The sequence below is a fragment of the Dermacentor albipictus genome, chromosome 7 (genome assembly GCF_038994185.2).
Source record: "Dermacentor albipictus isolate Rhodes 1998 colony chromosome 7, USDA_Dalb.pri_finalv2, whole genome shotgun sequence".
Lineage (NCBI taxonomy): Eukaryota > Metazoa > Arthropoda > Arachnida > Ixodida > Ixodidae > Dermacentor > Dermacentor albipictus.
In genome coordinates, this window is record NC_091827.1 from 139,160,658 (window position 1) to 139,188,411 (window position 27,754).

The 27,754-nt window shown below is 48.2% G+C and overlaps 1 protein-coding gene across 1 annotated transcript in view; it reads left to right on the forward strand.

Moving 5' to 3' along the window:
- The window catches only part of LOC135896895 (uncharacterized), a 29,432-nt gene extending 11,649 nt beyond the window's left edge, over positions 1–17,783 (forward strand). The window contains exon 3 of the mRNA XM_065425402.2: positions 17,227–17,783. Within this exon, the coding sequence (XP_065281474.2) occupies positions 17,227–17,425 (199 nt within the window). The 3' untranslated portion in view covers positions 17,426–17,783. The remainder of the gene's footprint in view (positions 1–17,226) is intronic.
- Positions 17,784–27,754: the final 9,971 nt, after the last annotated feature.

Genomic DNA, 27,754 nt, shown 5'->3' on the forward strand with positions numbered 1-27,754 from the left:
AGTATACTGTGAGGCACGGTGGCGTCATACTGTATTGAGGTGTCGGGCAAAGGAGTGACGAGGTACTCGCCATCAGGAACTGGTGGGAGAGACGACAGTTGAATGTAGGCTATGGACTTTGGCGGCAGGCGAAGAAAGCCGGTGGAGCGTAAGCGGCAGTGGGGTGCATCAGAAGGTTCTGCGAGCATCGGCAACTCAAGGCGAAGGGTACTGGAAGAGCAGTCAATAAGAGCAGAATGGGCGGAGAAAAAATTGAGGCCGAGAATGAGGTCGTGGGGGCAATGAGCAATTACGGTGAAGAGCACAGGGGTGTGGCGGCCGGCGATGCTGACACGTGCCGTACACATGCCGATGTTAGGCACAGTACCGCCGTCCGCAACGCGGACGACGCGTGCCGACGCTGGGGTGAGGAGCTTGTTCAGTCGTCGTCGGAAGGCAGCATTCATAATATTAACATGTGCTCCTGTATCGATGAGTGCCGTGACAGGACAGCCGTCAACGTCAAGAAGGTTTCGGTTAGTAGGTAACGTGAGCAGAGGATTTGAGGGCAGGGTCCACAACGCGCCTTCACCTCCAGAAGCTGCAGTGCCTAGTTTTCCGACTGCGTTCGGGAGGCGATAGGCGGCGAAGAGAAGCGGCGGGGTTGGGGCGCATGAAACTGGTGGCGTCGAGGTGAGGGCAAGCGGCTGTAGCGAAAGTTCGGAGCAGGGGCATCAGCGGTAGTGGGTTCATGGCGGGTGGCATAAGGTAAAGAAGGTCCAAAGGTGCGGGAATAAGCGGCGGCGTAAGTCCGACGAGGTGGCGGCCATCGGTTGCTGCAGTGACGGGCGACGTGGCCGGTGCGACAGCAGTGGAAGCAGATCGGCCTATCATCAGGGGTACGCCATACGGACGGGATGCGGCGAGATGGGGCAGAAAAGGACTGCCGGGGACGAGGAGGGCCGCTAGATAACTGGAGAACGCTGGGTTGAGACGTGGAGCACACGGTGTTCAGGCCCATGTTTTCAAATTCCTGTCTGACTACGGCCTGAATAATCGGAATGGTGGTTGCTGGCGGATCGGGAGGCGTCGTGGAGAAGGCTGGCGAACAGGCGGCCTCGAGTTCACGGCGAACAATACGGGTGACGTCGTCACAGGTAGTGGTTTGACGTGGTCGACCCTCACATGTCGACGTAGCAGCAGTGTTGGGTAGCCGCGTGATGTGGTACGAGCCGGCTCTTAGCTTGTTCAAGGCCACGGCATTCATTTATGATGGCGTCGATAGTTGAGACGTTGCCGCAAACAAGCAAATTGAAAGCGTCATCGGCGATGCCTTTCAGCACATGCGCCACTTTATCTGCTTCAGGCATGGTTAGCTTTGCGGCATAGAGCCAAGACGTCGAGGATATATGAAACGTATGGCTCTGTAGGTGTCTGAACACGAGGCGCAAGAACTTTTCTCGCGGCAACCTTGCGCCCAATGGGGTCGCCAAACAGTTCCCGTAGCTTTTCTTTGAATCTGTCCCAACTGGTTATCTCGTCGTCATGCGTTTGGTGCCACACGCGTGGGGTGCCGCCGAGATAAAAGATGACACTGGCGAGCATAATGGTTGGGTCCCACCTGTTATTAGCGCTGGCATGTTCATATAGCTTGATCCATTTTTCAACATCATGTGCCTCTAGGCCAGAGAACACACCAGGGTCACGATGTGGGGCAACCGTTACGATTGGAGCAGTCGAACCAGCCGAAGCCGTTGCAGAGGTGGGCTCGTCAACGGTAGGCACGGTGACAAGCTCGATGTACCGGCCACTCCGGAGTTCCGTGGCGAGGACAGGGATCATTCAGCTCCACCAGAATGTTACGTGTAGAAAGACACAGACGAGAGATGCTATTTACACGCTATTTACACAGGAGCCAGGCAGCCAGGCTGACACTCGCTCGTGCCAAGGGCACCGACCAACTTCGTCGTCGTTCTCGCTTCGGCTCGTCTCTTGAGCATCGCTCGATGATATCGTAATAATATAAAAAACTATATCAAGAAGAGCTAGTTGATTAATTAACATAATTACGCAGTAGGTCGGCGAATTTATCGCTCGATAATTCGCGCAATTACCCCTCAAGGCCATTCCAAATCCCAATTATATGTGGAAAAAAAGAAAACCTAAAACAATCAATCGAAGCATCTAAATGATAAGACGATGACTTCTTTGGGTGGGCCAAGCAGAAGGGTTAATGAAAAGAATAGGTGCATTGACATAACTTTCCCCATCAGCAACTTTACGTAGCAGAACAACACGATGACAAGTAAGCTGATACTTAGCCGGAGGCTTTAATATCAGCTTACTAGTATGTGAGGTCGGCGAGAAATCGCGGTCATAACGGTTATATACAACCCTTATGGCTTTTTCGGAATAAACTCAAGCATGTCTATGTCTTTGGAATGATGTGGCGACCACATTACCGACGCGTATTCAATTAGAGGCCTTATTAGTGATCTGTGTGCCGTTACTTTACATTCCTTAGTTGAATCTCGTAAGTTTCTTTTAAGAAAACCCGATTTTCTCAACGCTTTGTTGGCTATACATTTAATGTGAGCATGCCATTTAGGGTCAGGGGAGAAAGTAACACCAAGGTATTTGAACGTGTGGACGCTTGCAAGCTTGTGCGCTTCAATAAAATATGTAAATTGAAATGGTTGTTTTTTTATTCAAAAAGTCATTGATACGGTATTTTTAAAGTTAAGTGACATTTGCCATTTTCGTCTCCATTCGCAAAAACGAGTGAAGACTTCATTCAGCTCCAATTGATCATGATTACTACTTATAGTATAATAATGACGCAGTCATCAGCATAGAGTCTTATTTTCACAGAAGTGCTCGCAATTACTTCAACGACATCATTTACATCGACAACAAACAGCAAAGGACCCAAGACAGACCCCTGTGGTACACCCGATGTAAAATTGACACGAGATGAGTGAATATGGTTAAATGCAACAAACTGGGTTCTTGTACTTAGATAGCCCTGTAGTCAACCTAGTAGTTACAATCATGAATTATTGCCGCGAGTTTAATGAGAAGCTTTTTTATGACACACTGTATCAAAAGCTTTACTGTATTCAATAAAAATGACATCAAGCTGTCCTCTAAGGTTAAGCGTGGATGCAATATTATGGGAGAATTCTAGAAGTTGTGTTACCGTCGAGAATCCAGAATGGAAGCCATGTTGAGCATGCGAAAGAACATTATGTTCAGATAAGTACTCAATGATATATTTATGAATAATGTGTTCCAATAGTTTGCAAGATGTTGATATTAAAGAAATAGGTCTGTAGTTAGACATTACCTGCTTATTGCCGTTTTTGGGAATGGGAATAATCTAAGCACATTTCCAGAGTATTGTAACAGTAGATGACCCTACAGACTTTGAACGAATTAGGGATAAATACCGATAGCTCCATTCACAATATCGCCGTAAAACCATATCTGGTATATTGTCTGTCCTAGTACTTCTCGTAGTATCAATCTTGAGTATAAGAGTGTGTACACCAGCTGAAGTGATTACCATACTAAGAAAAGGTGGTGACCAAAGAACAGTGCAAAATGTGGGAGTGCGTCCATTATCACAGGTGAACACAGATTTAAAGTATATATTAAAGGCTTCAGTGATGCTTAGTTTATCTGAGCATGGTTGATTGGCAATAATGGATAATGTTAGCTCTGACTTGAACTTGGTGGACTGATGGTTCGCCAGAACTTTGATGGTTTGTTTTTAATGAAGTATGACAAAGTGCTATTAAAAGAGAAAGTTTTCGCATTTGACATAGCAGATTTTAAGTTGTTTTTAAGTGTGGACAATACTGGAGCTTTCATTGGATTGTTTGCATAGGGTTGTTTGCGGAGACGCCTGATGCGACGAATTAGGTGTATAATTTCACGTGCGTACCACGGGTGCTTGGGATTGTGCTTTGCACACTTGGTTGGAATATAATCAGTTATAAATTGACAATTGAGGAACAACAGTTCACGAACATGTTAACAGAGGAATAATTATAATAATATATGGTGTTTTACGTGCCAAAACCACTTTCTGATTATGAGGCACGCCGTAGTGGGGGACGCCGGAAATTTTGACCACCTGGGGTTCTTTAACGTGCACCTAAATCTAAGTACACGGGTGTTTTCGCATTTCGCCCCCATCGAAATGCGGCCGCCGTGGCCGGGATTCGATCCCGCGACCTCGTGCTCAGCAGCCTAACACCATAGCCACTGAGGAACCGCGGCGGGTGTTAACAGAGGAAATGGTTCGCGCAGCTCGAAAACTCATCAAAAGAGCATGCGAGTAACTCAGTTATGGAGCTGTCATCGGCACGCTCTAAATTTAATACTGTCTGATGTAAAGGTAGCTTAGGCATAGTTGCTAAATTCAAATAAACAATGACCCCCTTATGGTCCGACACGTCTTCAACAATATTACAATCGTAACCATTTTGTCTAAGTTGCTCATCTATGAAAATAAAGATCTAAAATTGAGTTTTCGTAGGTTGCGGAAGGCACAATTTGCGTCAGATCGAAATAAATAGTCATGTTAATCAGGTAATCACAAATTATTTTGTGACGACCACTTGCAGATAGCGTTGGTCAATCTATGCCAGGGGCGCTGAAATCACCAGCAAGTAACATTTTTTTCTTTATTTTTCTCTTCTTTATTTGCATAATAATCAGGTTACAAATGGGGATTATACATACATAGAGAGGGAGGTCCCATAGTCAACAGACTGTACAGGGGACCTGCCATTACAAATGAGTAGGATATATAAAAACAAAGCAGCTATATGCGAACACAAAAGACACCATATTAAGTTAGTCACTAGCTTACGCTGTAAAATATTTAACGACACAAAGCACTTATTAATATAATGATAACGATCAAATTGTTATATTGAGTGCAAAAATTTACGAAGGTTTGATTTGGATGTGTAAAAATGAGAGAATATCTTAATATGGCATGGTAATGAGTTCCAAAGTAGTGTGGATGAAAAATTAGTAGTAAATTTACCATAATTAGTTCTAGGTTTTGGTAGTAAATAGCTGTTGGTAGAAGCGAAACGGGTAGACGTGGAATATGGATACTGGCTGGTAGTAATTATAGGGAACGGGAGCTTTCCGTTAACAGATTTATAAACAAGTATTCCAAGTGAGTATTCATTTAGCTTCTGTGACGATAAAATGCCGTTAGATCTGAGCAATGGAGATGCTTCCGATGTGTAGCTGCTACATGCAATGATGCGAATTGCTTGATTTTGGTTATCCTGTAGTGGAGATAAATGTGTGGGATACGTGTTTCCCCATGATGATATGCAATAATTAATATGCGCGTGAATAAAAGCGTAGTAGAGGGAGATGAGTGTCTTCATATCAAAGAAATTGCGAACCTTAATTAATATTCTAATTCCATATGCTGCCTTCTTTGTTAAGGATAAAACATGCTCGTCAAATTTTAGGTGTTTATCTAATATGACGCCAAGAAACAGTGCACTATCAGTAGAATAAAGTACACTGGAAGCAAAGGTTAGCGATGGATACACTGAGATATGTTCTTGTTTAGCTGAGAAAATGACGAAGTTAGATTTGGCAGTATTAATGTGTAGTCTGTTTAGTTGGCAATAGGTTACAATATTTGCCGCGTCGTGATTAAGCTTACACACCAATGAATCAAGACTTTGCAACAGTTAAGTTCATGTTTGGTTATATAATCGGTAAGATGAGAAAAGACACTAACATACGTGTCAGGGGGTCGATAAACAGCCCCTACAGCCAAAGTGACAAAGCGTCATATTGCGCCACACATTCGCAGTTAGGAACGTCAGGCTATACTGTAAACTCAATGTCTTGGTTCAAAAAGAGTGCCACACCGCCGCCGCGCCAGCCACTTTTATCTTTCCTGAGGACACTGTAACCTGGTGATAAAAGTTCAGAATTTAAGATGTGCTCACCAAGCCACGTTTCAGTCTCGCAAATCACAGAAGGATAATAAAATGCAACGAAGTGCTTAAAGTCTTGAATTTTGTTAAGAAGACTGCGGGCATTAATATTTACCAGGGAGAAATTAGTATCGGAATTCAGTCAAGTTTGATGTACTGCAGAGGTTCGCGTTTTGGTTTTAATGATTGAATTTTCTGCTTCATTCAGCACATAGCGCACATTGTCTACCAGCAAGGAATCATTACAGACGAACCGTAGAGGAATTTTTCCCTTGATTTACAGAAAGCCTCCAGAGAGTTTTACGTATCTTTCCAACCCGTTCAGAGAAGTCCTCATTTATATATATTTCTGTACTTTTAAGCTTTCGGGCATTCTTTAATATTCTAAGTTGTGACCTGTAGTCCAAAAATTTGAAGATAGCAGGACGTGGTTTATGACCTCTACGCGCCACAAGCCTGTACCAACGTTCAATGTCTGCACACGGAACACCAAGTTTATCAAGTATTAAGTTTGTGAACACATCAAGTAGTTGCCCGGAGGGCTCATGATGGGGTTCAGGTAGACCGTAGACAACAAGGTTATTTCTGCGGAACCTTTTTTCAAGATCGTCAGACCGACTGTCCAGCTTCAATACCAGATTTGTAACATGAGCGACAGTTTCTTCAAGTTCCTGAACGCGCGGAATCACTTCTGTGACTGGTAGTACTGACGTCGCAAGCCTATTTAGCCTTTCTTCGATGGAAGCAAACTTGGCTGTCCAAGAAGATATTTCAGAACGAGTTTTTTTCCTGCCCTGCGAGCAATTGCGATAGCATCTATTGTAACATATCGGAACCAGGATTGGTCTAGACGCCACCAAGCTCATCAACAAAATTCCACGGGCAGAAAAAAAAACAGACATTGCTGTCATCAGCGGGCCAGGCAGCAGCGCTACACATCGATCATCACTTCTATAACTGGGAAAATCGTACTTCTGGCCTACCTGAAAGACAGCGCAGACAAGCTTGAACCATGTACTCATCGTACCGCCGCAAGACCCACCGAAGAGCTTAGCGTCCGTCCTCGGCTTTATAGCACTGTAGAAACGACCAGGTGACGCTGTGGAAGTGCTCCATGCGCAGAAGGGCTCGCTAAATGTCAAACCACGCAGATCTGGTGTTTGAATCCAACGATGATGCAATGGTTGTATCACTGCATCCGATCTGGCGCTTCCGAGTAACGTATTGAAGGATGGGCCAAATGGATCATGCGCAGAGGAAGCACGTTTCTGAAGACATGTGGATTCAGTGCAAGCAGCAATATGAAAGACAGTGCTTACAAGTTTGAACCATGTGCTCATCGTGCCCGCCGCAAAACCCATGGTGTTGTCCTCGGGTTCCGGGCTTACTGTCACCTCCACCAGATGTTATGTTGTAGTGACGCTGAAGAACGCAGTATGGCGGTACTGTGTATCACTAAACAAACTTTTTACTGGTCTAACCACTGCCCACAAAAACACGATCTGTGCACAAAACAGGAACCACGATAGCGGCGAATACAGTCGGCGATCCTCAAAATCTTGACTGCGGCGTAAATGTGCCGCCTTTTATACATCACTTGTCGAAAGTTCCAGGGTAATCGCTGGTGGCCGCATGCCTTCAAGAAACTACTACACTATTCGTGATTACTCTGATTATTCGTGAATCTGGTTATAACATGTTTGGCGAGAACATATACTGCAGATAGAATCAACGATAACATTCAAGTAAGTTCGGAATCATGGAGGCGCGTCTTGCGCTGAGCGAGAACTTAAGGTGTTAGCGAGTGGAATGCAGTCTCTGAAAAAAATATAAATAAGTACGCGTGTACTGTACACGGCGTACACTGTATACTGAGTACTGTACTGTACACGTCAATATTGCGATAGTTCCATTTTCACAGTGTGATCAATGGTTTTGCACTTTGCTACCTACACTTCCAGAAATCCCATACCGCAACGGAAAAGCCATACACAATTCAACGCGACAACGAAAGCCCAAGGTATCTGACCTCATTGTCCCTTAGCGCTACAGAGGGGGTGCTCATGCACCGATCTTTTAAACAAAGAATTTTTCCCACCTCCACTGAAAAATGAGGTCAGATACCTCGGGCTATTGATGCCACGTTGAATTTTGTATGGCTTTGTCGTGGCGTCCTGCGCGTGGCTGGTGTGCAACTATACAACTTGCTATGCTTTCTGGAAGCAAAATAAACTGTTGGAAGTTAGCGGCTCTGTTCTCGCCTCGGTCCCCTCTGCTGCCCTTGCACTGTTATTCAAACTTCAAAGCATGTTTCATCAACAAGCTCTATCCTACACCCTTCCCCATCAGACGACGTCCTTGTCGTGGGACCCATGCTAAACGTCAAATGGTACAGTGCGAGGTCAAAACAATGCCCACGAAAGTATCCTTGAGCCTTCCTGCAATCCCTGGGCGTCGCCGGTCGTGCTAGTCAAGACGGATGGCAGCTGCTGCTTCATTGTAGATTAACGTCACTATAAAAAACTCAGGCGAAAGGGCATCGCTGTACCGTCTGCCGCAAAGCGACGATGCCCTTGACGGGTCCACCTACTGCTCCGTTGACCTACGGTCAGGATAGTGACAGATTTCTACAGATTATATGGAGTACAAAGACACCGTATACATAACAATAACACCCGCATGGACTGTTTCAATGTAAAGTGACGCCCTTAGACTTGTGCAATGCCCCAGCAACGTTTGAAAGCAGGATGGGCTCTCTCCTTCGGGGATACAAATGGTTCCCATGCCTTTGCTATCTACCGATGTCATCTTGTGTTCATCGACATTTCAGAGCCCCCTCACAGGCCTGTTGGCAGTTTTTGATGTGTTCGGAAGACCAGTTTTTCAGCTGAAGTTTTAAAATTCAGTTTTGACCGCAGCGAAATCATTGGGCTTGGCCATATTGTCAGTCTCGTTTAGCCATGTTTAGACAAAGAGTTGCGGTGCTTCGTCAGCATATGTTCTTGTTTCCGATGCTTCATCGAGAATTCTGCTGGTATTGTCCGTGGCTTAACAGAACTACTCAAGAAGCACATACCTCTTTATGAGGTCCTGAAAGAGCTGGTGCTTTTGGCACACTAACTAGATTACTTATCGCCCCACCCACCTTTGCCTATTCTGACGCGCCCGCGGGCACCGAAGTTCACACCAAAGTTCGCCATGTTCACGACGCCAGCGAACATGGCGTCGTCGCTGTTCTCGCCCAGAAGCAATAAGGACATGATCACGTCATCACCTATGCCAGTCGACTCTTCTCCCCTTTAAGGCGCAATTTTTCCATCACTGAACGGGAAAGCCTCTGCTCTACTTTGGGCGGTCACAAAATTAGAATAAAATTGTTTGGGCACAAGATTTCGGTCATCACAGACCACAATACAATAAGCTGGTTGTCCTCCCTTAAAGAACCGACTGGATCACTTGTTCACTGGGCATAGAAGCTTCAGGAATACGCCTACGATGTCATATACAAGACTCGCCGAACGCACCTGTACGCTGACTGCCTTTAGCGTAATTTCATGGATCCTCCCGAGTCCGCTGCGCATGATTCCGACACGAGCGTCTTCGCCATCTCTGATTTTATCGATATTCACAAGTCAGTCAGTCAGTCAACAAACTTTATTAAGGTCCTAAGGAACTACTAAGTCGTAGTTGCGGGCCGCTCCCACGTTGGAGCCGGAAGACCATGGTCCTCCGCCCGTTCGCGGGCCCTTTGGACAGCCCTTAGTTGGTCCTGGGGATCGCCGCTTTTAAGGGCCTCTTCCCAGTCCTCTTGTTGATTAAAAGATGCGTTTTGTAACGCAGGGCATTGCCAGAGCATGTGTGCTAACGAGCAATACTCTTCATTGCACTCGGGGCAGTGTGGGTCGATGTCCGGAGCAAAGCGGCTAAACTTTCCTCTCGAAGGGAAAGATCCCGTTTGTAACATTCTCAATGTGGAAGATTGAGGTCTGGTTAGCTGTGGGTGTGGCAGCGGGAATTGCCTGTGCCCAAGCTGATAGTGTTTAACTATTTCATTAAAAGAGAGTAGAGGATCAGAGTTATGCTCACAATCCCGACTGCTTAGCGTATCAGGACCATTGCGGAATGTTAGACCTCGCGCCTGGTCATGAACTAGCTCATTCGGGTTGGGTTTGCTGGAATGTACATTGGATCCCATGTGCGACGGGAACCATGCGATAGTATGAACAGCATCAGGCGGTCTTTGCTTGATTATAGCCGCCGCCTCTTATGAGATTAGGCCAGATAGAAACGCTCGTATGGCTGATCTCGAGTCAGTGTAGATGTAAGGCCGCGAGGGGTCATTCATAGCTAGCGCGATGGCAGCCTGTTCAGCCGCCGCTACCGTGGTGTGTCTTACCGAAGCTGCATTAAGAATTTTCCCATGAGGATCAGCTACAACAGCTACAAATGAATCCGTGCGCCCATACTGGGCAGCATCTACATAGGAGGTTAATTGCAGGTTTTTGTGCGTAAAGTCAATGAGAGAGCGCGCTCGTGCCTTGCGTCTAACTGCATTGTATTGGGGGTGTACATTCCGAGGGAAAGGGCTAACTTGAAAGGTTGCTCTAACGGTGTGAGAGAGCATGATGGCATTCTCGTCGACTGCCAAGGGGGCTAGACCTGCGGACGTTAATATGCTTCTGCCTGCCTTCGAAGACGAGAGGCGGACGGTTTGTGCCGTTCTTTGTGCTTCGACTACCTCCGTCAGGGTATTGTGAACCCCTAATTGTAGGAGCTTCTCCGTGCTGGTGCTAGTGGGAATTCCCAGTATGTGTTTAATGCTTTTTCTCATCAGCGCATCAATTTTGGCCTCCTCCGAGCGGGACCAATTGAGTGCCGATGCTACGTAGTTTATGTGACTCACCAGGAACGCATGATACAGCCTAAGAAGATTGCTCTCACTGAGGCCGCCTCTGTGGTTCGAGACTCTTGTGATTAATCGGAGCATGTTTTCCGTTTTTGCCTTGACGCGGACAACAGTTTCATTGCTGCTTCCCTTTGCATTTAGGATCAGACCTAGAATCCTGACCGATTCGACTCTAGGAATCATCTGACCAGATTCTGCGTATAGGTTAATAGGAATCTGTTCGAGAGGGGTAGAGTGCCTCTTGCCCCTGCGATCCGGTCTATAAAGCAGTAGTTCTGACTTTGAGGGTGATAGACAGAGTCCCGTCCCTTTTAAGTACTCTTCCGTAATATCCAAGGCCTCCTGAAGGGCACGCTCCACGGCCCCCTCGGACCCCCCCCCCCCCCCCGGTCCAAACGGTGATGTCGTCCGCATAGAGCGCATGATTCGTGCCCTCGACCCTAGCCAGTCTTTACGAGAGGCCTTTCATCGCTATATTGAAAAGGAGGGGTGATATTACTGCACCCTGCGGAGTGCCCTTAGCCCCTAACTTGAACTCGTCGGATCTTAGTTGACCGATTTTAATAGTGGCTTTACGGTCCCTTAAGAAAGAGCTGACGTAAGCGTGAAGGCGTTTCCCTAAGTTCAGGTGCGAGATGGATTCCAGAATGAATCTGTGTGTGATGGTGTCAAAGGCTTTGGCGAGATCTAACGCTAAAATGCCTCTAACATCCCTGGTGTTCACGTCGATAATCTGCCTTTTGATGAGAAGCATGATGTCTTGCGCGGATAGAGAGGGCCTGAAGCCTACCATGTTACACGGGAACAGTTCTCGTTCCTCGATGTATCTCGTTACTCTCTCATGGAAGACGTGCTCAGCCACCTTGCCCACGCAGGACGTGAGCGAGATTGGCCTAAGGTTCTCGGGTGTCAGTGTTTTACCTGCTTTCGGGATAAGGACAACAGAGGCCGTTTTCCAGTCCTGTGGCACCCAGCCAGTTTCCCACGTGCGGTTTATCTGTTCCGTAAGCTTCTCAATTGATTTCTCATCGAGGTTACGCAGGAGTCTGTTGGAGATGCCATCCGGCCCGGGCGCCGAGCGGCCGTTTAGCTCGTGTAGCACCTTTCTGACTTCCGCTTTAGTCACCGGGGCATCAAGCTCCTCCATGGTTTCGCCTGTATACTCTGGGTAGTCCTCGTTCCCCGTGGGGCCTAGGGGGAGATACCTGTCCTTTAGGCTCTGAAGTATGTCTGCATCTGTTAGCCCCTTTCCTTTAAGATTATGAATTATTCTATCAACAGCTAGGGCCTGATTGCTTTTGGATTGGGAGTCATCTAACAGTTGCTTCAGGAGGTTCCATTCGCCTCCCGTACGCATCTGTCTGTCGACTGCCGAGAAAACCTCGTTCCATTGCTGCTTGCTCAATTCTTGGCAATACGCTTCGATTTCACGATTTATCATCGCTACTTTCTTACGCAGCCTCCGATTGGTGTTTGCCATCTGGCGAGTAATGAGTCTTTGGCCTCTACCAGGTGCGCCAAGTGCGCATCCATCCTGTTTACTTTTAAATCAGTTTCGACTGTTTTAGTAACAGCCTTGACGTCCTCTTTGATTCTCCTTAAGTGGTCTTCGAAGGACTCGTTATCCTCCAAGTCCTCTCCCCGGCGTTTACGGAAGGCGTCCCAGTCTACTACGGTGAACGCCCTAAGGGGGGCTGCGGCAACTTCCAGAGAAATCTCCACAATAAAATGGTCACTTCCCAGGTTTTCTTGCTTATTGTGCCAACTAACAGAGATGGCATTCTTAACAAAGGCCAGATCCGGCGTGGTGTCCCGCGAGACTGAATTACCGATGCGCGTGGGAAACTGTGGGTCCGTAACCAGCTCTAATGAGCAGTTTGTAACCGCTTGAAGTAGATTTATTCCTTTAGGGGAGTGTCTCACATAACCCCACGCCTGATGCACCGCGTTGAAGTCTCCAGCTACCACAAGTGGAGCATCCCTCGCTTTCGCCGCCGCCTTGGCTATAATCGACAAGAATGCCTGGTGACGGTCCCTCGGGGAACTGTAAATGTTTAAAATGAAAACGCTGTTTTTAAGCCAGCTGCTGGGAATGATTTCGATAAGCATTACCTCCGCCCTCGTGTTGCCCAACTGCAATTTGTGCTCTTGAAAGGAACACTTCTTTGCAACTAGGACCGCCAGGCCGAGTTTGCCCTCTCCGGTTGCCGAGATAGCTCGGTAACCTGGAAATGACGAAATTTCAGTTCTAGTTTCCTGTAGTAAGATAACATGTGGTTTGTTCGACTGTGTCGCGATAAGTTGCTGCAGTGGGGCCTTTCGCCTCTGAAAACTGGCGCAGTTCCACTGCCATATGATAAATTCTTTAGCGTGGCCCGCCATTGTTAAGGCTCGAGAGGGCCTCTAGGACGCTACCTGTAGCTTCTCTAGCTGCCGCTGGAGCGACTTCCATACTCACTGGTTCAGCGCTCTTAGCTTGCACGTTTTCTAAAACTTGTACTCTGAAGAGCAGCATTTGATTGCCCTTGATCAATTCATTCACTGATTTTTGTAAACGGTCCAGCGAGCGTTGCATCGCTGCCTCCGTCGTGGCGGTTTCTTCGGCTGCCTCCTGCGAGGACGTGGCCCTACGTTTAGCAGTACGCGCCTGCGCTTCTCCGTTTGCCGAAGAGGACTCTTGCCTTTGCTGTAGGTTTGCTTGCCGAAAGGCCTCGAAATCGGCCTTCATCTTTTGAATTTCTGCCTTCAGGTTAGCGTTTTCTTGCAAGAGCTGTGTTTCTCGGGGGTCTTCCCTATGCTCTGGCAATGTTACCTGCGTTACCTTTATTGGCGCCTTGTCAGTCTTGGGCTTGACTCGGTCCGCCCATGAGGGTCCAGGTCCTTCCTGGATGCGCGCCCGGAATTGGGAACGCCCCTTGGAGTGGGAAGGTCCTCTGGAGTGGGAGCGGTCCCTGAAGCGAGACCGGGGGAGCCCTCTGGAGAGGCTGCGTTGACGATCCGCTGGAGTCAGCGAACGCGCACGTCCAGGCGCGCTTGTCAAACTGAAGTCACGTGAACGAACTTCCTGGGCCACCTGTGACATCTTGGCGCGCCTGCGCCGTCGTCGTCTTTGTCGTACTATGTAGGGCAGCTGGAATCGCTGCTTGCACTTGCGGTCCGCAGTGAGGTGAGGACCCCCGCAGATGAAACACTTTGGCGTGCACTGATGATCCTCGGCTGGGGAGGCTACACCGCATCCCCTGCATTTCTTTCTGCTTGGGTTCGGGCACACATCAGCTCGATGTCCCAAATCGCCACAGTTGTAACACACTTCCATTTGTCTTCTGTATAGCGTGCAGGGCAGCATGCCCGCGCCACACATGACGTAGTTCGGCACTCTCATACCTTCGAAGAGCACCACCACCGTCGTAGTACTCTTGATGCGTCTCACCTCGAGCGCTTTCGGGTTCCGTTGGTTGACAATCATGGTCCGCAGCTGAGTATCGCTGAAGTCGGCGTCGACCCCGCGAACGACTCCCTTGCATGTGTTGTCCGAGGCGGCTAAATAAGCTGCCACGTCGTACTTGCCTTCCCTGAGGTGTATCTGCTGAACAGACGCGTAGGCACACGCGTTCTTTCTCACCGGCGTAGAAACGACCAGAATGTTCTGAGCAGCGTTGGGGCAAATGATATCTTCACCCACTTCGTCCGGAGCTAAGGCCGCCGCCATGGCCAAAGCTTGGGCTAGTCGAATCGTACTGACTTTCTTAACGTCGAGGCCTCCTCTTGGTCTGACGATGATGCGTATATGATCCCGAGGCATTTTCGGGAGTCTTGAGGCGTTCACGAGCTGCTTCATCGCGCTCTGTCGGGTGGCCGTGCGGCGGCCACCTTTCCCGCCATTGTGCGTCTCCGTGCTGGCCGTCGACTTCGGCGTCTCCGGTCGAGCCTTCTTGTTTCTGCCCACTGCTGTGGTCCAGCCTGGGCAATTTGCTTCGGCGTGGTCGATCTCGACCCCTTCCACCATCTCAACTTCAGGCATTTCGCCCCACAACGCCGAGTAGGCCGTGGCTTGCCACGGACGCCGCGCCGACGCTGGGCTGTCGACAAGAGTCCGGTATGGGCTGGTTCCTTGCTACATACTGCGTAGAATGATGCACAACTTTCCAGGATTTGTCAAAAACATTCACCAAAATCATTTGAAGAAGCAGGAGCCGATGTTTGCGCGTCTGCACTACTCGGCGCCCCCTGGCGAGTCCGATATTCACAAGGCACCAATAATAAATGCAGACCTGCGAGCTTCAATCCATCCTCTACACGCTCACCACTCCAATCCATACATCCACATGTTTTACATCTGTGATAGCATTCTCTAACAACGCAATACCAAATACGACGGCTCAGGGTTTTTGCTTGTATTTCCTATGGCTATCCGTTCCCCTGTTGTCAAACAGCTACACAATGTCCCCGCCACTGGACATCTTGGAGTGCCCCGAACATACGACCGGGTGCGGCATCGCTTCTTCTGGCCAGGCCTTTACCGTTCGGTGCACCGGTTTATTGCTGCTTGTGAGTCCTGCCAGCGCCGCAAGGGTTCTTCCTTGTTGCCAGCCGGTCCACTTGAGCCTATTGAAATTCCAACTGACCCGTTGTACTGCGTCGGTCTCGATCTCGTTGGAAAATATCCGACTTATTTTATGGGGAACAAGTGAATTGACGTAACTACCTACCACACCACACGATATGCCATCATCTGGGCATTGCCGACGAGGTGATCTACTGATGTCGCGGGTTTCCTGCTTAACGATGTCACTTCCCACACGGCACGCCGCGACAGCTTCTGACCATTTGCAGTCGTTGATTGCTTTCAAAGGTCGTCGGCGACATTCTTGGTTCGTCTTCCGCACATAACAAGCAAACCACAGCCACCATCCGCAAGAAAAAGACAGAGAGAGAAAAGTGACTTTATTTGCACCCGTCAAATGGATGACAGGGTAGAGGCTTCAGCCTAAACCCACACTCATCCTCCCTAACTGTCGGCCGGGATAACTTGGGACGCGGCGGCGGTTATGGTGAGACCGATGGCTTGTCGTTGAGCATTTTCTTCTCAGTTGAGTAGCAAGGACTCCTATCTGCAAACAAATTGACTTGCCGAGAGCCTTAGCCGCACGCTGACCATAATGATGTCTGTGTACGTTTCCGGAGACCATCGTGATTGGGACAGCACTTTGCCTTATGATTAAGTAAAACTCTTGCTTGGGCTAGTTGGTTCATGCTTGAATTAGGAAAGGCAAGGCGCAGAAGACAAGGACTCAAGAAGAAGCACACAAACGACAGGACCGGCGCCATCCTGTCGCCGGTCTTGTCGTTCGTGTTCTTCTTCTTCAGTCCTGGTCTTCTGCGCCTTGGCTTTACTAATAATTCTTGCCTTATGAGACGCTCGTGTACAACTGATACAGGCATGACACCACCAGATTTTCTCCCCTTCACCTGTTGTTTGGCAGCCTCCCAACGTTGTCCTTTGAAGTTATCCTGCGATGAGACACTCTGCTATGGAGTACGCCCTCGGTACTGCTGCTCGGGCTCAAACTAGTCAAATCGCACAGGGTTGTCTCTCTACCTTGCAGATATCCCACAAGGCCGGCTACAACACCTAACACAAAACTGTTCGTTTCTCTCCAGGTGCTGAGCCGTGCTCTCTCAAGCGCAGCAGAAGATAGCGCTAACCTTTCCTTTCGCATCAAACCACTCCTCTCCGATACTTCTTTATACGCTTTCCCACCACGTGGGCCTGTCATCGCAGCTCCTGTCTCGCTACTCCGGCCATGGCAAGGTTCCGCGCGAGCTCACTGAAGTCATACAAATTCGCCCTAGTGGGCGCTAGCGCGCCATCTTGCCTACCACCTAGGAATGTCGTGCACGTCTGCCGTCTGAAGCACTACTTATCTACATCTCTTACAACAACCGTTTCCGACCCTAAGTGCCCAGGCAGCTCTCCCACCACCGGGGGCCATATGTTACAAGTCATTCCCTTACAATGTAGAAGGTGTCAGCAAGGGGATGAAGACGACGGTAGAAGAAGCGCTCGTGTGATTGTTCCACTGTCTTAGCTGCAACTACTCTCTGTATACAATATATAAATACATATTCCCTTTAATTTTGCCTACCATTATCCCCGTCGCATGTGTGTATTATTACGACCATGTGTCACCCTCGCCTGATGAGTTTCACGTCAGACTTTAAACAACTATCCACAGTATTTACATGACTAGTGCGCTATCCATGGTACTACCGGTAGCTTTTGTGCTGTCGATAGCCGGATAATGAATGAACTATCGATGATGCTATCTAACGTTTCACATCACTATGTAACCCCAGAGACCTCCTGCTTCGCGTGGATGAAGCTGCCCTGGACACCGAGGCTGCCCCCGACTGCAAGTACCGGGATCCCCCCTCACCCACCACGCAGGATGTCGAGCTGCTCACTTTCTTCAGGCAGTACTACACGCTGCTGGCACTGGCGGCACTTGTCTGCCTCGCAGAGTGTATGGCCGGCTGGTTTTGCAGGCGCTGGTGATCAGGTTGACTGTACAGCATTAGCACGCTGCACAAGATTCACATGGTTGTGTCAAAACATTCCGAGACTGTCTATGTTATGAAAAAAGTAATTTAATTGTGTGCATTCAAACACTGCAACCTTTAAATTGTCCCATTTCACAGCAACACAATGCTCCTATCGTCCCTACCAATTTGTGAATATGCCCTCGAGGTCTTCTTTTCTGAAGGAGTCCAGCACCGTTCTAGCTTGACTGCGGCTTTCGTGCCAAAATGGCGACTTTCGAGTTGAGTCTATAATATTGGGACGACTGTCTCCTTCAGATTGTTGAAAAGATGGCAAGAAATTAGGACTTCATTTTTTTTCTATTTTCAGAGGGTTCCCCAATGGCAGTGAGGCGGGGGCCATGTTTATTGCGGGGGGGGGGGGGGGCACTGCTTATAAAATAAGTCAACATTCTTGAGTCCAGCAATTGCACTGACAAGTTATCTCACACTTTGATGGTCCTGTAATAATATTGTTACATATGGAAAGACACAGACGAAAGAGGCAATTTACAGGCTATTTACACTGAAGCCAGACAGCCAGGCCAACACTCGCTCGCGTCAAAGCACAGACCAACTTCATCGTCGTTCTCGCGTCGTCTCGTCTCTTGCTCATCTCTCGATAATATCATATACTACGCCGCCCCCCTGGCGGCAATATCGCCGCCAGGGGGGCGGCGATATTTACTCAAGCCCCCCCAGGACCAACTAAGGGCTTGAGTCGTTGAGTTTGAGTTGAGTTTGACTAAGGGCTTGAGGCGTTGAGTTTTAGGGCTTGAGTCGGGCGACGTGGCCAATGTCACTGGTTGTCACAGCGGAGAAAGTAGTGGGCGTGGCTAGAACGATTTCATAGGTGACATCGGTCACTTAGTGGAGCCCGCGATATGAGCCTTTGTAACAAGTAAGCAGAAGGCGGCGGCAGAAACGAAAGGAAAAGCGGCGGCAGAAAGCTAGGTGGGCGGATGAGATTAAAACGTTTGCAGAGAAAACATGGCCACAATTAGTGCATGACCGGGGTAGTCGGAGAAGTATGGGTGATGTCTTTGCCCTGCAGTGGGCGTAACCAGGATGCTGCTGCTGCTGCTGATGATGATGATGATGACCAGGAAAGCAGTTTTTCACAAAGAGCAACTTTACGTGATGGTGACAAAAGCAACACGCGGGTGCCGGGCACAAAATGGACATCACGGTAACGGAGGTCGTAGCGTTGCTTCCGTTTGTTTTGAGACACTTGTAGACGAGCGCACACAAGTTGGCGAGCATGGTCAGCACGGGCGATTGCATCACGGGCGTAATCGCTAGTTGAAGCTGTTGTGGACGGAAGCACAATGTCTAGTGGAAGCGTCGGTTCTCGGCCATTCAAGAGGTATAACGGGGAAAAGAAGCTTAGTACGACAGAAAGCTGAGGTAGTTGGTAAGGATTCATTATGCAAAAAAAGGTTAGGCGTGCAGACAGGACACAAAAGAAGTGGACAACACGAACGCCATTCGTCTTGTCCACTTCTCTTGTGTCCTGTCTGCACGCCTCACCTGTTTGTTGCATAATGGGCAAAAACCAGGAGTTTCGAGACGGGAAGAGTTGTACGCAAAACTAATGTAAGGTAGAGCCAGGTCCCAGTCATGGTGGTCGTCTGAAATGTATTTGGATACTTGAATTACGAAGGAACAGCGCCAACGAAGACGATCACAAGTGGGGAGACTGCACCAAAACATGGAACATGGAAACTGCACCAAAAAACATGGAAAGCAGTTTGTAAAGTGCTGCACCGGTGTGGTATATGAAATACCTTTGACCTGCAAGAAAACCTATGTGGGCCAAACAGGCAGATGCGTGAATGATCGTGCAGCTGAACATGTGCGGTCGCTGAAAGAAGGAGGTGCGCATCTTTCCCATCTTTCGCAGCATTGCGCAACTTGCACTGCGTGTGACCGAGCCGCAGAACATTCGCCACGAAAACAATGCCAGTACTGCAAGAAGTGTGAACAACGGTTCGGAGAGATAAAGATTCTTGGCAGAAGCAGGGAAACAAAGGCACGTGAGGTTTTGGAAGCCTTCGTATAAAGAAAAGAGGAAAAAACTGTGTTAGTGATACTTCCGTGACCCTCTTGAAAAGCGAAATGTCCTATATCTTGAACGGTTTCGAAGATGATGCATTTCGGTCACTGTGCGCATGTCTGTGATTTTCCTTATATTTGCTGATTTTTCGGTGAATAAAGATGGATGAAGTTGGCGCTTGTCCTGTGTCGTTCTCCCCACTTGTGATCGTCTTCGTTGGCGCTGTTTCTTCGTAATTCAAGTATGCACCATCTAGCCCAAATGGAAGTTGTCCTGAAGTATTTGGATAGCATGTCTGTAAGGTCGCGGGTCAAACGCTCAGTGAAACCGTACGCTTGAGGGTGGTAGGAGGTGGTAAATTTATGCTGCATTGAGCAGGCACGCTTGTTGTCGTCAATGACTTTGGCCAAAACGTACGGCTACAGTCTGTTAGCTATTCACGCGGACCACCATGCACCAAATGATATTATGTAGAAGGAAGTCCGCAACATCCATTGCGCAACTGCTTGGAAGAGCGCGGCTTACAGCGTAGCGGGTCACGTAGTCCACCGCGACTGCAACCCACTTGTTTCCTGATGTAAATTCCGGAAATGGGCCGAAAAGGTCTAAGCCAACACGATGGAAGGGCTCGCCAGGGATTTCGGGTGGCTGCAGGGAGCTGGGAAGGCTTCTTGCGTCGTTGGCAATGTTCGCAAGTGGCGAGGTAACGTCGTACAGAACGGGCAAGACCCAGCCAGAAAACAACGGCGACGTACATGGTCATAGGTTCGAGATACGTGAAGGTGTCCTACCATTGGTGCATCGTGAAGCTCTTCAAGAACGGTGGAAGGAGGTGTTTAGGTATTACAAGCAGGAACTCAGAGCCGTCCGGATGAAGGTTACGACGATATAGAGTACCGTCGCGGAGGACGAAGAGGCGTAGACTAGCATCAGCCGCACAGCGTTGAAAACGGTCTATGAGTGCTCTGATATAGGCGTCACGACGTTGCGCGCCGGCGAAATAAAGCATATGTGATAAAGAGAATACGCAAGCAGCACTGGCAATATTGGAGGAGTCAGAGTCGTCAACAGGCTAATGCGACACGCTATTAGCGTCTTGGTGCAGGCGGCCAGACTTGTATACCACGGAATATGAAAATTCTTGTAGCCTCAAAGCCCATCGACCAAGCCTGCCTGTAGGATCTTTTAGCGATTAGAGCCAGCAGAGAGCACAATGGTCAGTGACTACTGAAAAAGGGCGACCGTAAAGATAACGACAGAACTTCGCAACCGCCCAGACAACAGCAAGGAATTCTCGTTGCGTAATGGAATAGTTACGCTCCGATGGTGCTAGGAGGCGGCTCGCATAAGCAATAACGCGAACCTGGCCCCGTTGATGCTGTGCTAAGACACGCCATCACAGCTGGCATATGTACGCAACTCTGTAGGGGCATCAGAGTCGAAGTGGGCGAGAATGGGTGGTGAGGTTAAAAGAGTGGCGAGACGAGAGAAGGCGGTAGCTTCTCAAGTGCACCAAGAGAATTGTACGCCTTTCTTCAAAAGTTTAATGAGGGGTCTAACAATTGCTGCAAAATCTTAATCGTAATAATCATATCGTAATAATATGAAACGGATCTCTCCTGGAGTGATAAGGCCTAACTTTACATGCATGAGCTTTGCGGGATGAAACATTATGCGGGTCGGGTACGTTCGGCGCTATTCTAATCTGCTTCTGTTCTATTTGTGCAAGTAACTTTCCTCAATAGGTCATAAATATTTTGGGCCAACCTCCCTTTGCTTGTCTCTCAGGTGACGTGACAAATCTGCTTAAGGTCACCACGCACTAAAGATTCAATAATATTGCGAGCGAAATTAAACTTTTTATTGCAATAGCAATGATGTGGGTACTCCAGGCGCATTTCTGCCAAAAAATGTGAGGCGTGCGGACAAGACACGAGAAGTGGACAACACGAACGTGTTGTCCACTTCTCGTGTCTTGCCCGACGTTCGTGTGGTCCACTTCTCCTCTCTTGCATCCTGTCTGCATGCCTGACCTTTTTTGCATAATGAATCCTTACCAACTAGCTCAGCTTTCTGTCGTTCTAAGCTGCATTTCTGCCGTCGCCGATATGTTCTGTATAAAGTCCAAGGGCGATATAACAGCATCGCCGCGCGCCGTATGTTCTATATGCGAGTGAACGTTTTCGAGGGCGAGGCGACCGTGGTGGCTCGCCCTAAAGGCGGGAGGAAGCACGCCGTCTTACGTTGCGCGGAAGCCACCGAATTGGGGGACCGTTATATTTCAGCGGCTGCTGCGTATGGCACGGCCGCACTGGCCCCGTCTTCAAAGCAATCTGCAATGAGTGCAGAGTGTATGATCGGCGGGAGCTTTGTGGGCGCTGTGTTCTCGCGGCTTACTTTTACGTTGGAGCGAGAGGCAGCACGAAGGTAAATTTGCTCTCTGCTGCTGCCGCTATTCCTCGTGCCAGCGTATTGACAGCGAGATGTGTTGTCTGTCTGTCTGACTGTATTGTCTCTTCCGCCGAACACACGACTTTCCGTAAGAAACTAACAATCCACTGCACTTAGAATGGTTTGTTAAAAATGCATTTGCTACTTGACCCCTTTTAAGTAATTATTTACAGTGATTCGTTCTCATGCATAGTATGTATTTTGTTGTATTTTATAGTTTTTTACGGTGATTTTGATGATAGCACCGCTTGCTCGGTTCCCTCCTGAGTGTTGTTTCCTTTTCTATTCTTCGTCTATCTTTTCTTCCTCTTATTCCTCCTTTGCGTGATGAAGCGTTCCTCACACTTTGTTTGCCCCCGCCTTTTGTAATGCCTCCGGGCCTTTAAGGCTTCAATAAATGAAATGAAATGAAATGAAATGAAAATGTTAGCATATGCGCGCGTGACACCATGCTTGGTAATTAAATAATTCAGCTAATATTAGCGAGTTGTAACGGCCGATCAAGCTACTATCCTTAGTTCGTATAGCTGTCTACTAATTTGCTATCGCAATCAATGCTTCTCCTTTCTGGTGAAACTCTGACGTTTTCGGAGTAGCCAGAGACTGTCCTCGTTCAGAAAGCAATAAAAGACTGCACCGCCCACCGATTTCTCGGGCACTGGCTACTCGAAGCTGCTGGGGAGAATGGAATGGACGCATACTATTTTTTTTTTGTATGGCAGTGTATCGTTGCGGAGCTCTTTACGCACGCATACGACATCCATCTACCAGCTCTCTCAAAGAGTCCTTTTAGCGGCATTTTTACCCTTCCGCTGCAGGCCACCACAATTGTTGACCAGCCACCACATTCTATGCAAGGGGAAACGAACTAATAGCAGAAGCCAGCACCACCCTCCTCCTCCGGTTGCCAACTTTCACTGCGCTAGATTGGTCCCAGCGAAGCCTTCTACACGCCTGCGGGCTTCTAAACTTTTGTCAGCTAATTATATAAGAAAAAGCTTTGAAGGTAGGCATTGCTATTCTCTTTGAAAGCAAACGAAAGTGGCCACCTATAAACGAGGCTAGTGCATTATTGACCTGTTCAAACAACACTGCGCGTGACCGCCCTATGCTGGCATCTGTGGTTACGTAGATTTGAAGACAGGAGACTAGAACAAAATCACAATGGAAAATTTTTACGTTATGGGGCTCCTGGAAGGAATTCCCGATTGATTGCGGCGTTTTGAATTAAAAGCTTAAGGCACAGATTTCTGGGCTGCTGTGCTAGAGAAACCTAGCAGAGATTTTCCTTTATTTTCTTGAATACAGGTGGTGTTTCCCCAGCGCAAAACTTGCAATGGCAGGTTGCATACTTTCAAGAGCGCTAATATATACACTTTGAAAAGGTTCCCAGAGAGGACTTGTGGATTATAATACGGGCAATAGATACGGTTCATACGCGAATTCATTTACCTCTTTACAGATTGTCTAACTGGGGCTTTAAAATAATCGGACTATAGTTGCTAATCTGTTCTGACCTAGAACCTTCTTGAGATAACCAGACTCCTGTGTATTTTACTCTTGGCCCATTTCTTGCTTCTTTGTTGTTCAAGAGGTATTTATTTGTTATTTTGCTAAATTGTGTACACACCCTTATGTGTTAAAACATATCTCATTCGAGACCATGGGTCCGCAAACTCATTAATGAGTTGAATTATTCAGAATCACTCGGAATAACTGACCTGTGAGTAAGAGTCCGAATGAGGCCGATTGAGTACAAATTTGGTGAGTCTGAGTCCAAGTGAGAAGGGCCCTGCTGAATATAATTATTGTGAGTCTGAGTCGGTGGATTGGCGGATCCCATGTACTCAGGGAATCCATGTGAGCGAACCTTTGTACGCTGTTTGCTTTGATTGACGATAATTATTAGGGATGTTGGTGGCCAACGCGTAATGTTTTTACGGTTCTGTCCAATGGGAGAGTCGGGAGTTATCGGGAGTCGGGAGTTATCTTTCACGCACCACTGCGGTTTGTTTGCGTGGTTCACAGCGGTCTGTTTGAGGCATTGTTGTGCGTCATTGTTCATGTTCTCTGACAGGGTTGAGCATTATCATTGCCCCACGTGGCTAATTGCATCATGGCGTAACTGTTCAACTTTAATTGAATTACGGGGCTGTAGGTAATTCAATGAAGCATTATAATTGTATATATACATTGTACAGATACATTCGTGGTTTGCACCACGTTTCGCTGCGTAGCGAAGACACTCCTGCTTCGCTCGGCGCTTCTTTCCGGCCTGGGTGTCCACGACGCTGCAGTGAACGGTTTGGCGCCATTTAACTGGCGCGCGTTTACATGCTCCTTCGGCAGACGTGGTCAGCATGCTGTGGAGACGCCATGTCCACGTGCTCTCTTCAGGCTATGGAGGAGTGTAATGTTTACACTATCACATCCCTGCACGGGACCTCCACAGCCTCGCAATTGCATTTTTTGCCGCATAGGAACGCAAGCACAGCACGTGCCATAAACAGAAACTGTGAAGTGCTGCCGCGCCAGCACCACCCGGGATTCGCGGAGGGGAGCCCGATCTGGTGGCGTTGCGAGAAACCCGGCGGCAGCAGGACCACAGCAGCAGCGCCGGCAAAGTCGGGAGAAGACGCAAAGAAAGCTTCGCTTTAAAATAAATATTGTGAACAAGTCTGAGTGAGCTCCCTTCGGATATACACTGCATACTAAAGGTCACTGCATCTCCCCATCCCACACATACACCTGTGTCAGCTTTGTGTATACGCTCCTCAGCCCGGAGTCGTCATGGCGCCAGAAGCACGAGAACCACCGCCACATCGTATACAGGTACGGCGTCATACATAGGCCCCTCCCTGCCCTGTGCTTTTGGTTTTCTACCTAAAGCTTTGTCGATTCTTCGCACCTCCACGGCACGATGTAGGGTGTTTGGAAGGGAAGCAAGCGAAGCCTTGCAGTGGAGCGCGATACATTGGGTGGCATGCGAGCGTAGCTTTCGCGTTCGGCAACATACTTGCAATGAAGGCAAGAGATTTCCAGACACTACGACCCCGCCGGCTTCACGATAAGCCATCGAACAGTAGGGCTCTATATCGTAAAACTATTACAAACCTTTCTATTCCAATTCTGCAATCAGCCCTCCCCGATTGGTCAAAAACGTTTTTGGACCACCCCCATTTCCCCTGTGTGTCACGCGATGTCACGAAAACTGCGATAGCTCCCCATCTGATTTGACGTGTACACGCTGATTATGCACGATTTTACTGAGCAAAAGAAAAATAGTTATATCTGATTCGACGCTTTTCTCCATTAGCCCTTGGCTATTGGTCAAAAGTTTTCGGGCTGCACCCACCTCACCTGCCTGTCACGCGGTGTCACAAAACCACAAAAACTCGCCGCATCAAAGTGACGTGCACACGTTGAAGATTCATTAATATGCCGAACCAAACTGAACGTTCTTCTGAATAGCCGCAGGCTGCCCCGTTCCGAAAGAAAAATTGGAGGACGCTTAAGTTTCGCCTTCAAGAGTGGAACGCGATAGCGTTATCGCACTGCGTTCGTACCACCCACTCAAAACAATCTACGCGAGACAATCGTCGGGATCGGCACGGACAGCCGGGCCGCGACGCGCCATGAAGGCGGACGCGATCATGGGTAAAGTCCCTTAATAATTTCAAAGTATCGACAGGCCAGCCGATCCAGCCGACGACGCCAGAGATAGGCTGAACGGTGACATGTGAACTTGCTCCGCCCCTTTGCCGCCATGAAAGTTCCTGCGCGCCGCGAGTTGCACAATGGGCGTTTCGCGCATTGTGCTAAGCACATTGCTGCGATAATTTCGTTCCGGGAGGGCCGAAATGCCTTGTTGCTGTGCGGTTGGGTGCCGAAACCGGACGAAGGATGGCAAGAAGTTATTTTGCATCCCGCGTTGCAACCAGAACCTAACCAAAAGAAAAGTATGGTTGAACAGAATTTAACGGAAGGACTTTGAACCGTCGCTAACTGCACGACTATGCGAGTGGCAAGTAACGTAGAGCGATACGAAGGTGCGATAGAAAGTATACACGTGCGTGTGTCGAGCTGTGATAGCATTTCACTCTGTGCATGAATGTTGATGGCCGAAGTTTGTGGTGAATATTTATTTTAGTTCGTTATGAGCCCGCTGAATAGCTCAGTATGAGCTAGGATGCGAAGGAGCGAAATGCCTTGTTGCTGTGCGGGTGGGTGCCGAGATCAGACGGAGGACGGTAAGAAGTTATTTTGCATCCCGCGCGGCAAACAAAGCCTAACCAGAAGATAAATGTGGTCGCATAGAATTGGACGGAAAGACTGAACTGTCGGTAACTCATCGACTATGCTAGGAAAGTAACGTAGAGCGATACGAAGGTGCGAGAGAAACTATACACGTGTGTGTGCAGAGCTGCGATAGTATTTTATTTTCGCGCATGAATATTGACGGCCGCAGTTTGTGGAGATTATTGATTTTAGTGAATTATGATCCCGTTGACTTAGCAAGTGCAGGATGACCTAGCATGCAAGTAAATAGCGGGCCAGAAGCGCATTAACTCGCTGATTAATATCCGCATTGCGTTACGTGCGCAATTTCAGAAAATTTCAGTAGCGAATTCTACCTTTGTACTTTCCTTTGTTTGTGCACGCGTTATTAACTGCGCTTCACAATATGTCCAAAAAGTCATTTCCAATTCTGTATATTTTAAGGTGCATTGCATATGTGAATAAATATATTCCTAAGTGCCTGCATTACTCTACTTTTGAAAACAAATTCTGCATATCCACTGCTATCGGCCATCAAATAACAATGTGTAATACAATATATCAAGGTAGATTACATACAGCTGCGAGCTCGTTCCTTCCAAGTTTCACTTACACTCGAAGATGTTTCAATAATCGGCGAAGCCATTTACTGATGAAAAAACACACAACTGCAAATTAACATCCGAAAAACGCCAGAACCGATACACGGATTGCCAGCAACAGACAGTGCGGTAATAGCTAGGCCAATTCGCTTGCGTTTCGTATAAGGGCGCCCTAATTCTTACGGGGCTTTAGCGGTGCACGGAGGCGAACAGGCATAAACACAACAATGCGCGTCATGATTCGAGTTTACGTGGCGACGTCGCACGGTTCACGAGAACAGTCAACCGCATTCACACACGCTCACACACTACGCTCGACGTTGGTGTGCCGCGAGATTAGATCGCTCTGGCAGCCCGAACACGATCGAAGAGACTCGCTGACACGATACCACCGCTTCAGAATGTCACGACAGTTGCACTGCCTCGTAGCATTGAACCGCAAGACACAACAGTCGTCATGTAATCGGTACACGACAGACACACTCAGCGTCAAGAAGACTGTTGGCGCACTCGTTTCCGCGCACACATACACAAGATGTTTAGTTACCGTGGGGGTCGAACGTTTCAGCGACATTATGAAGAAAGTTTTTCGGTCCAAGCGGCTGTCAGCCTTCTTTTTTACACGAATTCTTCGTTCAAAGTAACCGCTATGCACGCAGCACACTTACAAGCAAAATAATTAACAGGGCAAGCGGGATTAAGCGCAAGCAATCGCCAAGGCTCGCCCCGTGATTGAGCGCAAACGAACGAAATGTAAATATGCGGAATCGAGGCGATCAAGCCCTCATTCCGCTCTCTTGAGCGTTTTTCTTTCAGCGCTCATTTGAAATTAAAGGACTAGATTCAGCAATTCGGGCCCTTGCTTCGTTTTTCACCACAGTCAGGCACAGGGAGGTTTTATTTTCCGCCCGTGTGGAGA